Source organism: Bombina bombina, chromosome 9 (genome assembly GCF_027579735.1).
Source record: "Bombina bombina isolate aBomBom1 chromosome 9, aBomBom1.pri, whole genome shotgun sequence".
Taxonomy (NCBI): domain Eukaryota; kingdom Metazoa; phylum Chordata; class Amphibia; order Anura; family Bombinatoridae; genus Bombina; species Bombina bombina.
The window spans coordinates 14313703-14330068 of record NC_069507.1 but is presented as its reverse complement, the minus strand read 5'-3'; the positions used below and the strand labels follow the sequence as shown (position 1 = coordinate 14330068).

Sequence of the window (16366 nt, the reverse complement as noted above, 5' to 3'; positions counted from 1 at the left end):
TGCATGTTATGGTATAACCCTGTTATCGAGGGTTAATACCAGATGAAAGATGCCCTGAATACGGGATCAGCAACACACATATCCAGTTAATTTCCCCACAAACACGAGACCAAGCTCAGTCTTGAGGGTAAAACAGAATCTACTTAATTGAGGGCTATATACCCGGTATTTATGCAGGTCTCCCACCTGGTTGACACTCTCCTTCAACTCTCAGAGCTCTGTGTTTTCTTTAAAATCAGGTCCTTTTGCTCAGATACTTGTTTATAGTCATCCTGCTTACTTCTGGTTTAAAAACAACTTGACTCTTCATCAGCGCGTTGTAACGGGACTTCCATATATCAATAGCGGATAGAGATTTACTAAGCTCAGCGTCCTGGGGCTCAGCAGCAGGTGGGTCGGTCTTGGCGGCACGGGTAGTCACAGGGTTAACATCGGCGGGACCCATAGGAGCGTAGGCAGAAACAAGGGGGGCCAAGTCATTTCCAAGGAGAACATCAGCTGGTAAGTCCTTCATGACCCCCACATTCACATGTCTAGAGCCCACTGCCCAATCCAAATGTACCCGGGTAACAGGTAGGCGGAACACAGCGCCCCCTGCTACCCTCACAGCCACAGTGTCTCCGGTGTACTGGTTCTCAGACACCAATTTCTTTTGGCGCAAGGTCATGGTAGCACCAGTATCCCGTAGACCACTGACCTCCTTCCCATTCACTTTAACCAGTTGCCGGTGCTGTTGCCGGTTATCCCGGTGGGCAGCTTGTACGGGGTCTGCGTCATGTAGGATGCCTCAGCATTCTTCCTCCTCTAATCAGTGGGCAGCAGGCTGAGGGTTACGTGGGTTTCCAGCCGGCGGGTCTTCTCCAGGACTGTGCTTGGTTCGCTGTGTTTAGGGGACACTCTGGTCTTTTGTGCCCTAGTTGCTTACATCCAAAGCACCAAATAGGCTGTGAGTAATCCTGTGAGTTGAACCGGGCTGTCTGAGGATAGTTCGTGGCTGAAGGCAGTGTGGTAGAACGGTGCGCCTGGGGTTGGTAACTGGTAGCTGCTGGGGTGACTGTGGGTCTTTAGTCCACTCTGGCAGGGATCTTAGTGGTGGCAGTGTCCAGTTTGCGGGCATCCGTATACTCATCTGCCAGGCGAGCAGCTTCATGCAGGGTGGAGGGTTTATGGTCCCGAACCCACTCTCTAACTCCTGCGGATAACTTGTCGAAGCAATGTTCCAACAGGAATAGCTGCAGCACCTCTTCCCCAGATACGGCTTGGCACCCCGCTATCCAGTGAGCTGCTGTGCGGTGCACCTTATATGCCCACTCGACGTAGGAATCTCCAGCTAGTTTAACAGTGTCTCTGAACCGTCTCCTGTATGCCTCCGGTGTAACCGCATACCTGGAGAGCAGAGCCTCTTTTACAGCATTATAATCCCTGACTTCCTCATCTGGAATGGCCCGAAAAGCTTCGCTGGCCCGGCCGGATAATTTTCCGGATAATATCGTGACCCAGTCCTCTGCGGGTACCTTGTGTAGTGCACATTGTCTCTCAAAATCCGCAAGGTGTTTCAATGAAGTTTTTAAAAGCTGCAAAATGTACTTTTCTCTTTTCCACTGGGGTTGCTGTGACTTGGGCTGCTGCATCGCCACTTTGGCGAAGTAGGTTGGCCTCCACGGCTGCTATGACCCAGTCGATAATTTCGGCAGACGGGTTGGGGCCATAATGTGCCAGTCTGCCAGTCTTATTTTAACCGCCCGGTCAAAGCTTGCATCTTCGGGGGTTCTGTCTGATATGCTGGGCTCATTGGTTCCTTTGGGCCCTGGTACTCCGTCCATCTCGGTCAGTATTGTAATAATCTCCCTCTTCCTGAGGTTACTGGGCTGTCGGCCCCGTTGTTCTAGCAGGTCTTTAAGGGTGGCTCTTTTCAGCCTTTCATACGGTATTCCATTAGGTCCGGATGTGTAGTTGCTCTTCTGGGCGATGAGGACCATCCCGTCGCTTGCCACCAATTGTTATGGTATAACCCTGTTATCGAGGGTTAATACCAGATGAAAGATGCCCTGAATACGGGATCAGTAACACACAAATCCAGTTAATTTCCCCACAAACACGAGACCAAGCTCCGTCTTGATGGTAAAACAGAATCTACTTTATTGAGGGCTATATGCCCGGTATTTATGCAGGTCTCCCACCTGGTTGACACTGTCCTTCAACTCTCAGAGCTCTGTGTTTTCTTTAAAATCAGGTCATTTTGCTCAGATACTTGTTTATAGTCCTCCTGCTTACTTCTGGTTTAAAAACAACTCCAACTGTCTTAGACAAAACAGTTACTCAAAACTGAAGTTAACCCCTCCAACAACAGTTACTCAAAACTGAAGTTAACCCCTCCAGTACTGTTGGATTTGCACCCAGTACCTATAATGGGCACAGGGTGACTTAACATAATGCCGAATCCATAATCCGTAGGGAGGTTGACAGAGGGGTCTGTCACACTACAGATATAAGATACTGTATCACATTGTGTACATATACATGTGACTGTAATGATATCTGATTATACCTACAGATATAAGATAGACACATGTATATGTACACAATGTGATACAGTAATGAGATCTGATTATACCTATAAGCTCAACCCATTTTCTTAGGTTGTGGCTTCAAAACGCAATCAGCTAATTCATATACACAAATAAGCCTTAAAAAAAAAAAAAAGCAAATCTCATACATTTTATAGTCTGCAGCTGGTAAAAAAAAGTAATTGGAAACACATTAAGGGTAGGGCTGCACCGATACCAAGTATTTGCATGAGTACGCATACTCGTGCAAATGCACCGATACTTAAACCGATACCTTCACTTCTACGCATATGCTATCTTGTGGTGGTTTTTTAAAACTGCATGTTCCCATTTCATTTTAAACTGGAGTGGAGACTAAACTAAAAATTGTTTACTACTGTTCTGCCAATACAAATTGTTGTTATTTGTATTATTGTAGGAGATCACTGTACCTCGTTCAGACAAACCCCTGAAGTACTGGGCAGTTAATAAACAGATTTCCAGCTCTGGCTAAAATGGCCCAAAAATATCTTTCTGCACCATGCAGTAGTGTGGAAAGTGAAAGACTGTTCAACTTAGAGTCAAACCTCCATACAAATGTCAGATTGATGTTCTATAACAGCCCTACAACCCAATTGCATCACCCCTTTAAATGTAATATTTTATTGTAATATTTTTTATTTATAAACATGTTCAGTGAACTTTGTGACAAATAAAACTTTTATTATTCCATAATGTCTTTTGAATTACAGTCCTTTATAATTATAAAGAAGGAACCTTAAATAATTAGTCTGGATTGTGCTTGGTAAACTGTCACATGACATTTAAAAAAAAAAAAAGTATCGGTACTTGTACTCGGTCATAAAAAAATGGTATCGGTGCAATCCTAATAAGGTAAACACAATTTTATAGTATACTGTCCCTTTAACATACTTTGGCTACCATCATGGTAGGATGGTATTAGGATAGTGGTTCCCCTCCTCCTCATATAGCCCTTTTATGCACGGTTCCAGCACATGGGTTTCACTGTTTGTATTGAGATACTTAAGTAAACTTACAGAGTGATCTACTGGGTGCCACCACATAGGATAACTAAATGAGAAATATTCCTTCCTCCCTCTTTATTTACTTTGAATACTTTTACTATATATTGGCTATACTATACTAGTTTAAGCGGTGCTTACCCACTGATATATTCATCCTATAAATTATCATTATCAATACCTTGAATGGTCTTGAAGGGGACCCCTCGTATCATTATTCTATAACTTCACAGATCTAGTGTATTACTCCTACCGGTCTGGAGACTAAGACCCCCTTTGTAATATGGAGAACGTACACTTGCAAATAGAGATCTCATGTATTTCATAATGTAAATGGAGGTTTCAGTGAGCCAGGATATGGCAAATAATTATTCTTGTCATGTATGTACCATATACTATGCTACTATGGTGTATTTTTTTTTTTCTTCATGAAAATTTTTATTTAGATAAGTAATACAGAGAATACAACACCACAAACGTTATACAGCAGTTAAATAACCAGAATTGTTAACCGCGCAGGCAAGAATGTCCAGAAACTCAGTGCCTGCGCTTACAGATAGAATATTTCTGACTGGTCTGCGCTAGAATAAAGCAAGACAACAGGTAAACAGAAGGTTATTTGCGGTTGATAGTTATCTAAAACAAGTCACATCATATCCTCTAAGTTTTGCTTAATTTTCTAAATTTTTCCTTTTTTATTTATATTAATGAACAATTTACAATATATGTATGAGCAGGTGAGTATCCAATCCAGAAGGTTCTGGTGAAGAAGAGAAAAAAAAAAAAAAGGGGGTAGGGGGAGCACAACTCATGCAATTAGGCGGGAGACACCAGTCCCACAATTAAGCGGGAGACAATTGTTCCTACACTAAATAGTTCTGTTCCAGTATGCTAGCATTAGTTCATGTTGGTCTAGTTTATGGGTTTTTAAGTAGTGATATCTCTCAAGCATCAGCAGATCGTTCACCTGATTCCGCCACTCTTGTTCAGTGGGAACCGTTTGGGTTTTCCAGTACTTTGGTATGATTTTTTTGGCTGCTATCAGCATTAGAAGCAGTAGTGCCTGTTTGCCCTGGCCTTCTAGCCGGGGCGCAGAACAAAATAGTAGGGTTTCCGGTGTTAGAGGGATTGCTGTTCCTAAAATTTCCGTCATTGCATTAAGTACTGCCGTCCAGTATTCTGTCAGACGAGGGCAGCACCACCAAATACGGAGCAGGGGAGCCCACACCCCCGCCAACAAGTGTTAGTCGTTCTAGGAAACATTTTGCATAGCCTCGCTGGCGTTAAATACCAGCGGCTAATAAGTTTTAAGTGAATTTCTTGTATTTTAGCTGAAACTGAAGAGCGCTTATTAAGTTTCAATGCTCTCATCCACGTCGTCTATATTTTGGTTTAGTTCCCGTTGCCAGGAAGTTGTATATGAGGGGAGAGAGGTAGCAGAATGTGTGACATTGATTTTGTATAGTTTGGAGATTAAGTGTCTAGGGTAGTTAGGTTGTATACAAAGTTTCTCAAAGTATGTAGGTTCTCTTCCAAAATCATGTCTGCTCTTGTGATGTGAAATATAGTGTACTAATTGGTTATAGTGGAGCCACGAGGAAAAAAATCCCCCATGGGTCTCCGTGAGGGTCTTTTGCGTTTTCAGCTTGCCCTCTTCTGAGATGAACCGGATGGAACCCGTTCTGAGGGGGTATGGAACCGGGATTTTGCTTTTCAGCCTGTGAAAGGGAAGATCTACATTCTCCAAAAATGGGGAAAGCGGCCCAAATCTAGAGGAGATGTGTATGTTGGTGGATAGAAGTTTGTCCCATTCGGACAGGGTATGTGCCGTAATGAGGTACTGCTGCGTGTGTCTGGGTCTCTGTTGATGGGATGTCCATGCCAGTGTTGCTACATTGGTTAATTTGAAGATGTATCTATCTAGGTGTATCCATATCTTATTGTCAGTGTTGTGTGCCCACTCCACTACATGCCTAAGTACAATTGCCTGTTTGTAAGCCAGGAGGTTCGGAACCCCCAGCCCCCCATTATCTCTAGGTAGGTATTGTGTTTTCCTTGGTACTCTTGGTTTTGTGCCTGCCCATATAAACTGTTCTATAATCTTTTGTAATTGGGTAATATAATTATCATGAAGTGGTATGGGTAAAGCCTGCATCAAATATAAAACCTGGGGGAGAACGTTCCTTTTTATCACCCCTATCCTGCCCAACCAGGACAGGGGCTTATTCCTCCAAGAGGACAAGTCACGTGCAATATCGTTTTTTAGGGTGCTATAATTATGCTTGAATAGCTCTTGGGTATTTGAGGTCAGCTGGATTCCTAGGTATTTCAATTTGTTTTGGGCCAGAGGAACATTCTAGTTATCCTTGATTTCTTGTAAGACTTTAGGGGGGTATTGATATTTAAGATTTCTGATTTAGAGATGTTAAGTTTGAAGTTAGACACCGTACCATAAGCGTTCAACTCAGACAACAATTCGGGAATGGAGCTTTCTGCCTCTGTCAGGGAGAATAGGATATCATCAGCGTTGAACGCTTCTTTATGTTCCGATTGTCCTATCTTAAGGCCTTTAATGTTGTTGTTGTTTCTAATTTTTTGAGCTAAAATTTCAATAGAGATGGCAAAAAGTAGCGGGGACAGGGGACATCCCTGTCTGGTGCCATTTTTGATGGAAAAGGGCTCTGATAAGGTGTTATTCACCTTGATCCTCGCATTAGGGTTGGAGTATAAAGCGAGACATATTTGGGAAGGGCTCTGGTATTCCCATCTCGATCATAGCCCGATGCAGAAAAGACCAACGAACCCTGTCAAAGGCCTTCTCCGCGTCGGACGAGAAGAGAACCATGGGTGTACCCGAGGCTTTAGCGAAATTTATTAGATGAATAGTTTTGATAACATTATCCCTAGCTTCCCAGCCTGGTATAAATCCAACTTGATCGCAAGGTATTAAACTAGGGAGGTATTTATTTAGTCTGTTGGCCAAAACTTTAGCAAAGATTTTCATGTCCGTGTTGATAAGTGAGATGGGGCTAAAGTTCTCAGGGCATGTATCTGGTTTTCCTTGCTTAGGAATTAGTGATGTGTGCCTCTAGGAGGTTCCTAGATAGAGAGGGGTTGTCCCTTAGATTATTAAATAGAGGTAGGAGATGAGGGGATAGAGTGTCTGATAATTTCTTATAATACCCTATCGTGTAGCCATCTGGCCCAGGGCTCTTTCCCGATGGGGAATCCTTAATTGCCTGTCGTATATCCTCTAGTGTGATAGGTGATTCAAGGTGAGCATTCCCGTCTTTGTTTAGTGTTGGCAAGCCTAATCCCTGAAAGTATTTATCAAGCTGTTCTCTGGGTGTTGAGAGTGAATCCTCCCCCATCGACGTATCATCGAGGTTTGGGATATTGCATAGTATGTTATAATAGTGTCTGAAGGTAGATGTGATATGTTTATTGCTCTTGATTAAATGACCGTCTGGGGATTGTAGGTTGTGGATGTAGGAGGACATTTGTTGCCTCCGCAAGCACCTAGCCAGTAACTTACCCGGCTTGTCCCCACCCTCGTGGTAGTGTTGCCTTAAATAGAGTGCATTGCGCTGATGGATTGTCGTCAGGTGAGCTTTGAGGTCCGATCTAGCTTTGAAGAGGTTATTTTTGAGATTGTTATTATTTAAGTCTTGCTTGTGAGCTTTCTCGAGCGCGCCTATTTTGTCCAAGAGTTGTGTATGCGTCTCTCTAGCCTGTCTAAGGATCCTAGCCTTCCGCTTAATAAATATACCGCGCATAACAGATTTATGCGCTTCCCATGAAGTACTATGTGACATCTCTTTCTATTTCTGCAAGCGCAATAGGGTCGTCTAGAAGGGAGTCATCCAGCCTCCATATTTTGGTTGTAATGGGGAGGTCTGGCCACAGGATAGAACAGGTCACTGGAGCATGATCTGTCCAAGTTATCTGACCAATCTCACATCGACTGGTTAAAGAAAGTCCGTTAGCGTCAGTGAGGATGTGATCTATCCTAGTGTAGCAGTTATGTGGGGGCGAGTAGAAAGTGTAGTCTTTGGTCTGTGGGTGTAATGTCCTCCAAATGTCGTGGAGGTGGAGATTGGTAAATGTGTTATTTATTGTTTTTAGCTTATTTCTGGGGATAGACGAGATTCCTCTAGAAGAATCCAACCCTGGGTCGAATGCTAGGTTAAAATCCCCGGCTAAAAACAATGTCCCTTTAACCCGGTCTAGTATTAAGTTTGAAACCTTTTTAAAGAAAGCGTTGTGGGCTTGGTTTGGGGCATAGATGTTCAACAACGAAAGCTGTTGCCCATATAGATGTCCCGTCATGAGAATAGAACGGCCCTCGGGTCCCTGTCAGTCTGTGTTATCTGGAAGGGAAGAGACTTATGAATCAAAATGCCCACCCCACCTTTTTTTGGGGGGCCCGAAGCAAAACTGGCTATAGGAAACTGCGGAGTGTTCCATCTAGGTTCTTTACCCTTCTGGAAGTGTGTCTCCTGGATCATGAGAATATGTCTCCCCAATTTGGAAAACTCTTTACATGCTATCGACCTCTTACCCGGACTGTTAAGTCCTTTAACATTTAGCGTTGACAGTTGCAGAAAATGGTCTTGAAACCTACTGAGTCTACTCGCCATCACCTATGGCAGTGGGGGAAGAGGAAAAAAAAAAGGGGGGGGGAGGAAAAGAAATAACGAGAAACAAGAAAAAGGAAGAAGCTAAAGTTGAAAGGGTTTAGAAACTTAGTAGAGGTTGTACACCTAGAGCGTGCCAGAAAAGAGGGAACAAGAGAAGTTCTCTTATTTGTAACACAAGAGTTAGTAAGAGAAGTCAAGACACTTGGGGGAAGTATCTCCCTCACCGGCTAGAATAGGTATAATCAATACTATTTTTTAGTCTAAGAGGCATGTTGGTTGGGAAAGAGAAGGGGAGAGGGAGATGGGACTGATATATAGTAAGAGTAGCCATACTAGATTGGGGATGGTATTAAGGAAGTGATGCTATCCTACTATATATGACACAAATATACATTACAACCCTTTGCAACACTCTCCACATGAAACGGTATAACCCAGATTATAATCCGGAGAACCCAGTAAACATGAAACAGGTTAAACATGCATAAACATTAACATATCGACAATTAAGAACCGTAAATGAAGACATATAACAAACATAGGATTTAGTGAATTGTCTATTGCAAACACCAATAAAAAGGATACTGCCTCTGTCGAGAAGAGGACCGTAGGGCCCTTAGTGTTGATATAAGACATCGTTCTTGGAAGAATTAAGGAGTCCACAATGTCCTGGGTAGGCAGTCACAGTGGGTCGGGCTCTACTTTATAAGAGCAGTAGAGTCTCGTTTGAGTAAGCAAAGATGGACCAAGCCATTTGGCCAAGGGAGTGAAAGGCCTCTTCAGCCTGGGATTTCCTCAGCTGGGGGAATCTGTGCAGGCATCTGGGTCTCCGGCGGTTGGAGGGCAGGGTTATTGCCCTCTGCTAAGGCAAATGTAATGGAAAGTTCCTTGCAGAAGGATTCAGGATAGTCTCCAGGTCTGAAGATGGCCGTTTTGTTATTGCTTGAAACTATTAGGGATACAGGGAACCCCCACCTATACTGGACGTTGTGTCTAAGAGCTGTGGTTAGGGGTTCTAGTTCACGCCGTTTCTGAAGAGTTGTCTGGGAAAGGTCTGTGAACAGAGATATTTCTTCTCCAGCATGGTAGATAGGGTGTTTGGACCTTGCGCAGCGGAGAAGTTCTTCCTTATCTTTAAACCGCAGAAATTTGACTATATCTCTGGGTGGGGCCTTTGGAGGGGGTTTGGGCCTTATAGCCCTGTGAGCTCTTTCAATGGGTATGTTATCTGCAGACGGGTTCTCTTTTTTATAATTTTGAATAGGGCTTGTAAATATCCCTCTATAGCAGGAGGGAAGACTGACTCCGAAACTCCTCTTATACGCAGATTGTTGCGCCGACACCTGTTTTCAAGATCTTCCAGTTTGTTGGGGAGGATATTGATCTTATGTTCATGTTCCAGGATATGAGTGGTATTTGCCTGGACTTTGCTATCTGTGGAAACCTGCTTTTCCTCTAGGGAAACCACTCTGATCAAGCGCCCCAATGTCTCCAAACAAGCTTCTCATCTCCTGCATGATTTCCTTGATGTCCTCCTTTGAGGAGAGATGCAAGATGTCGTTTTTAGTTAAATACATGTTTGTGGGAGTTTCAGCAGATTGCATTTGGTTTGGCATAGGTAATGAGGGGGTTACTGCGTCTCCTGAGCAAGCAGGTGTGGGGTTCTCTGCAAGCTTGAGATAGTGATTGAGGTTTTTATTGGTAATGGGTTTGTCAGATTTGTTTTGCTTCTTTCAAGGCATCACATTAGTAACAGGATAAAATGATTATGAATGAAAGCTAAGGAAGAGTCGCATGGAGTGATGTATCAGTCTTATTGTAAGGTTTGAGGCTTATAAAGATAGTGAATATCCCTGTTTCAGTCCTGTCAGGAGGATAAGGGAGAGGGCAGTTCACACTCTCTGTAGTGTTAAATTGTCTGAGGTGGCAATCTCTGCTCTGAAGCTGTGAATAGTATTGCAGTTAAGTGATGCAAGGCTGCTATAACCCTAAAGGCCCAGCAGCGTTATCTTTAGTTCCTCCTCAGCCCTCTAATCACAAAGAAAAGTGTAGGTAAGTAATGTAGGTAAGGACTTAGAGGTTCAGCTGCGTTTCTCTAGCTGTCGCCACCTCCTCTTAGTCTGGGAAACTGCCTGATGATATGTGCTTGCGGCCGGCCACGTGGAGGAAAGATGGCGACCGGGAGGGCCGCGATATGTGCTGCGGACGCGGAGCTCTGATGTATACTCCGCAACTGCAAGAGGCTTTCTGCTCCTATTTTCAGCCCAGTCTGGGCGGCGGTAGGTTCCGTGGGCTAAGGCACTGCAGCTAAAGCGGTCCGGCAGATGGATCTTACCCGGGTGTGTAGAGGCTGTTTGTTAACAGCTAATCCTGGGTCCGTTACCTCTTGTCACTTATTACCCCTTTGACGATCCGGAAAGTGGCTCAGGGAGGGTAGGGATTACTTGTGATGTCCCAATCAGGTTTAGGGAAGAAAAAAAAGGTTAGTTACCCGGCTTACAGCGCTCTAAAGGCATGTAAGGAGATGGGAGCTCTAACCGAAAGCAGCCATCATCCTGCATGGCTAAGCTCCGCCTCCCGCTACTATGGTTTTTAATGTGTTATGGCATTAATTGTATGTCGTCCTTTTCCGCATAACCACAATAAAAGAATACTTAAAAGGACACTGAGACCAAATTTTTTCTTTTGTGATTCAGATAGAGCATGCAATTTTAAGCAACTTTCTAATTTACTCCTATTATCAATGTTTCTTCGTTCTCTTGCTATCTTTATTTGAAAAAGAAGGCATCTAAGCTTTTTTTTTCTTGTTTCAAAACTCTAGACAGCAGTTTTTGATTGGTGGATTAATTTATCCACCAATCAGCAAGGACAACCTAGGTTGTTCACCAAAAATGGGCCGGCATCTAAACTTACATTCTTGCATTTCAAATAAAGTTACCAAGAGAATAAAGAAAATTTGATAATAGGAGTAAATTAGAAAGTTGCTTAGAATTCCATGCTCTTCCTGAATCACAAAAGAAAAAATTTGGGTTCAGTGTCCCTTTAAAGGAAAAAAAGAGAAAAAAAAAGGGCATTTTAATTAATTAAAATTGACATTTCAAGCGTTTTTCTTCAAAAACGTACCTTTTAATCCTGAAAGCTGCTCCATCGATTCCCCCAGCTTTCGGAATACGCTGCTTACTTCAGAAATGACTAATCCGGCCTCCTCCAATCACAGCGTCCCCCCGCGAAGAGGGCTTGCGATGGGTGGGGGAAGCGCTGCAGAGGCTCTCAGGATTAAAAAGTGTTGGGTTTTTTTGGTTTGTTTTTTTAAGAAAACGCTTGTTGTCAATTTTGATGAATTTAAAGTGCCCTTGTTTTTAATAGGATTATTAGAAACCGGGCACTAATTTGTCAAAATTGGCCTTCACTTTAAGTTTTACTCTTATCTCATTGTCCTACTGCAAACAATTAGGAACAGATACAAAAAATAATCAGGCAATAAAATAGACTAATACAACTCTACTTTTATATCTTTCCCTAATTCTCCATAGAAGACTGAGATAAAACGATTTCAAACATGGTGGCGCTGTTTACTTTACAGAATCTCTAAACTTTTAACCCTTTAAGGACACAGCTTTCAGTTTGCGCAATTGTTTTATGACGGAAAAAATCTGTCATATGTCCTTAAGAGGTTAAACAACTAATATAATGGTAAAAATACTGCCAAATACATAAAGTCTAGCATGTATTTACTGCTGAAAGGGACATGAAACCTAACATTTTTATTTCTCATGATTCATATAGAACATATGCTTTTAATGTTTTAATTTATTTTATCCAATTTGCCTCATTCTCTTGATATCCCTTTTTTAAAAAAACAGCTTTCTGAAGACATCTGGTGAACCAATGACAAGGGGTATTTTTGTCCAGCCACCAATCGGCAGCAAGCTCCCAGTAATGCATTGCTGCTCCTGAGCCTACCTAGATATGCTTTTCAACTAAGGATACCAAGATAATGAAGCAATTTAGAAAGTTGTTTAAAATCACTTGCTCTGTCTGAATCATTAACCCTTTCATGAATCTAAACAAATCAAAATAGAGGGCGCCACATAGTGCAGATCAATAAGAAAATTCAAAACCGATACGAGAGGAGCTGAAGAATCCTACTCACAAGATGTAAAGAACTGATGTGCAATACCAACAATCCGGAACCACCCGTCGTCCGGTAGACCAGTTAGTGATGTCGCAAATGGGGATCCTCGTCTCACCAGGGAGAGTCCAGAGATACCGCAAGGGGGGAGTCTGTACAGCAGTGGTCAACCTAGCAGGTCCAGAGATCCTCCAATTAGGAGGGTGATGAGGCTACAGCTCCAAATAGGTGGAAAAGTTGCAGGATTTAAGATAAGTCGGCAAAAGAGAGTTGCAAAGTATTAAAAGATTTATTAAAAAGGTAAAAACAACAGCAACGCGTTTCTCAGTGTAACACACTGTTTCATCAGGCTATACAAAACAAACTCTCAGCTGCCATATTTAAGACCATACCAGGGCCATTCAGAAAAATTGCACACCCCTAGCGGATAATACCAAAATACATGGGGGGGGGGTTAGAGGGTAGACATAAAAAAAATATATAATTACAAAACATTGGTTATATGAACAGTTAATATACACTGATCTAATTCCAAAGACAACAAATTCCCAATTTGTGTATAACTAAATAAGAAATATAAATACAATTAGATGTTAAAGAGCAAATTAATTACACCTATAACTAACTGGTAATGGTATATTCCGTTTCTCCATGGGAATATAACAAACATTTGATATGCAGAACATATATATCATACTACATTTTATATTTGTCAATCTTATTGATCTTAGACTACTTGCACCAGATCATGGGATAACTAACCTAATAAAAACGATTCTGTTTAAGTTGGTATCGATATCCTAATGTGATGTCAGATGCGGAGGGGGCGTGATCAAACACGCCGAGTATAATGTATACAAAGTGTCTACTCTACATGATCAAGCTGCAGGGAAGTGTCGCAAGAGCAGATGATTATTCTTAGACCAATTATTTGAACAGAGGGAATGAAACCACTGTAGAAAATAACACAATTATGTGTCGTAGACCATAGTTGCTGTGACAACGGGGATGTGAGAATCCAAGTTGACACAGAGTGACGTCAATGCTAGGGGGCGTGGCCAGACACGCGAACTGTACAACTGCACAAAAAGTGAATTGTCGGATAACAAAACACAAGAAAAATCACGGGGAGGAAAGGGATAGCAACTAGCTAAATGGTGTGCCCCTTTATCTTCTATAATGTGCGATAGAACTGATAAGCACGCACCCAAGGAAAACAGTCAATAGGACCGGGGTTAAAGATCACCAGTGTTGTCAGACCATAAAGAGAGGGGAACTTGGATCACTACACTAGATATCATAACTAGGTGACATAATAAATAATAAAATAGATTTTAGGGTTATCGCGGTTTGGATATACAGTGGAGTAAATGGGGGGAAAATAATTGGATGCGCATAATTCTTAAAAATTCATAGTTCGTAATACTAAATTTAGTGATGCCCATGGGGACGGGTGTGGGTGTGTGTCCACCAATGAACAATCAATGCATGCTTGGTGATAGGAACAGCAACCAATAGCAGCAGTTCCTAAACGTGCTGAATGATGTGAAGAGATACAAAGGAATAACATGTATGATAACCTGTGTGAAAGAATAATTGTGAATATTTATATATCAGGACGAAGAATACCAAAGAAATGTGAAAATAAATGAATAGGGAAGAACAAACTTTGATATCGAAATATTAATATATTGGAGGATGTAAATGAATGTATATAGGGTTTTTATATATATATATATCCCCTTAGATACAGATCAACTTATTTTAATGTTAGGTAAAATACACAGATCATAAAATAGCTAAAGGGTCAGACCCTTTCGTGTCAGGGCTATAGTGCCTACATCGAAACAACTGTTCCGATGTAGACAAATTGAAACCACGAGATTGTACACACGATCGCGAGATTTCAATTATTGGATCGCGTCTGGGGGGCGTCCCTACAACCCTAGGAACGCCCCCAAGACCGCGATCAAGTCCTGACAGCACAGAAGGCTTCAGGACAGCCGTTAGCTATGACGTTCTATTCAGTCATAACGGCTTTAAAGCCCAGGCTAATTATGACGGAATAGAACGGCATAACGGCTTTAAAAGGTTAAAGAAAAATTTGGGGTTTATGTTCCTTTAATATCCTTTAAAAGGAATATGCACTCTGTTTCTTTAGTAGAAACATGTTTAAATCAAAGTATAAAAATAAATGTGTTTTAGAAAAAAATCAGCTTATTTTCTTGCTAAATTATCACTCTGTAGCAACTGCCTATAGCTAAATAATCAGACATCATAGAACTTAGGTTCTATTGTCACATTATTTCTGCAGCAAAAGTCCTCTACTCAACATGGGCAATAAACAGGTAAAGCTAGATTAGATGTCTCCTAGCAACACTTCAAAAGAAAACTGCTACCCTGCTTTCATATAGAGACTACAGCCCCTTTATAGGGCTGTGACAGGAGGTAATGGACACTGCAAAATGAAAATAAATGGTAAAATACTTTTAAAATTATGAAAACAAATTGCAATTGTTTCTATTAAGTATATATTTACAAAAATGAATATTCCTTTTAATAAAAAAATATAGCAGTCAAGTGTGGTACTAACCTGTTTTGTGCTGCAGTTATTTCCCAATGACCAAACTCCCCACCACTTGCCTCATTTGTAGGAGCCAATCAGGGCTTGTCACTGGCGGCTAGCCCCTGTCATCTTATTGGAGCATGCGTTATTTTGTGGTCTTATATCTGCTGAGACCGATTTAGGACAGATATGTAGCATGGTTAAGATTGTGAAATTTGTAGTGTTCTCTGAAATGGCTAAATCTACATTTATATTACAACTTCTCACATGGTGTAGAATATATATATATATATATTTCCAGCTGTAATTATTTGTATTAGAATTTACTATTTATCTCTCCTTTCAATCTGCTTAATGATTCTCCTGTTTGTAGATGTGGAAACAACTTCTGTGCATCCCACCGCTATGCAGAGACTCACAGGTGCACGTATGATTATAAGGCTTCAGGAAGGAGACGCCTGCAAGACTCCAATCCTATAGTGAGTGCACCGAAACTTCCTAAAATCTAGCCCCGCGCGCGGCACTACGGACACGTCTTGCCTCCTTTTTAGAACACTTGCCCAGCAGCAGCTGTTTCCGTTTTACTGAAGAAGAATGTGAATGTTACTTAACACTCGCTCCTTTTTAATGGAAAAAATCTAAAGTTTCTGGTTTTAATTTTTTTTTTTTCTTTCACTTTAATTTCTGTTTTAAAGAATGATTTGTTTGGTGTTTTTTTATATAGCAGGCAAATTCTATTTCACTAGACAAATCTTTGAAAAGATGCACTTTACTGACTGATATTTACTGTGTAACCAGAGGAATCTCTTCTATGTGTGCGTTTGTCCTTATTTTTTATGTTTAAATTATTTCTACCTTTCCCTTATGTTGTGGCTTTTTTGTCAGACTTGCAGTATGTGATACCGACAAGGCGGCAGCGGTTGCTAATTTCATTGGGGGAATAACTAGTTGTTTTGCTATTTTTTTTTATCTGATTCTTAATGTCTTCTGATTTATATATAAATAAATATTGCCTTTTAGTGTATAATACTGCGCATGTTGTACATACAGTAAAACTGATGTGCAGCTGAGCGTGTTGTGGATTTCTTGGTTCGTGTGCTGTATAGGAATACATATAAGAAATAAGACACTGCGTGTGACATTAATGCTCCGTGGTGGGGCAAGTAGTGCTGGTACCTGGTCTACGCTCTTTTTTCACGATTCACATCAAACAATTTTAAACATCTTTACGATTTACTTACTGTTACCTATTTTGCTTCATTATCTTGCCATCCTTTGTTGAAGAATCAACAATGCACTACTGGGGATTAGCTGAAAGCCAATGACGAAGCATATATGTGCAGTCACCAATCAGCAGCTTCTAAGCTTACCTAGGTATGCTTTTCAACAAAGGTACAAAGAGTATGAAACACATTGGATAATAGAAAACAATTGGAGAG

General features: G+C 41.5%; 1 protein-coding gene across 3 annotated transcripts in view; it reads left to right on the top strand.

Moving 5' to 3' along the window:
• Nucleotides 1-15954, top strand: part of LOC128639760 (AN1-type zinc finger protein 4) — a 52075-nt gene extending 36121 nt beyond the window's left edge. For all 3 annotated transcript variants that reach the window (XM_053691887.1, XM_053691886.1, XM_053691885.1), the window contains one exon: nucleotides 15301-15954. In XM_053691887.1, the coding sequence (XP_053547862.1) occupies nucleotides 15301-15436 (136 nt within the window). In that variant the 3' untranslated portion in view covers nucleotides 15437-15954. The remainder of the gene's footprint in view (nucleotides 1-15300) is intronic.
• The last annotated feature ends 412 nt before the right edge of the window (nucleotides 15955-16366 follow it).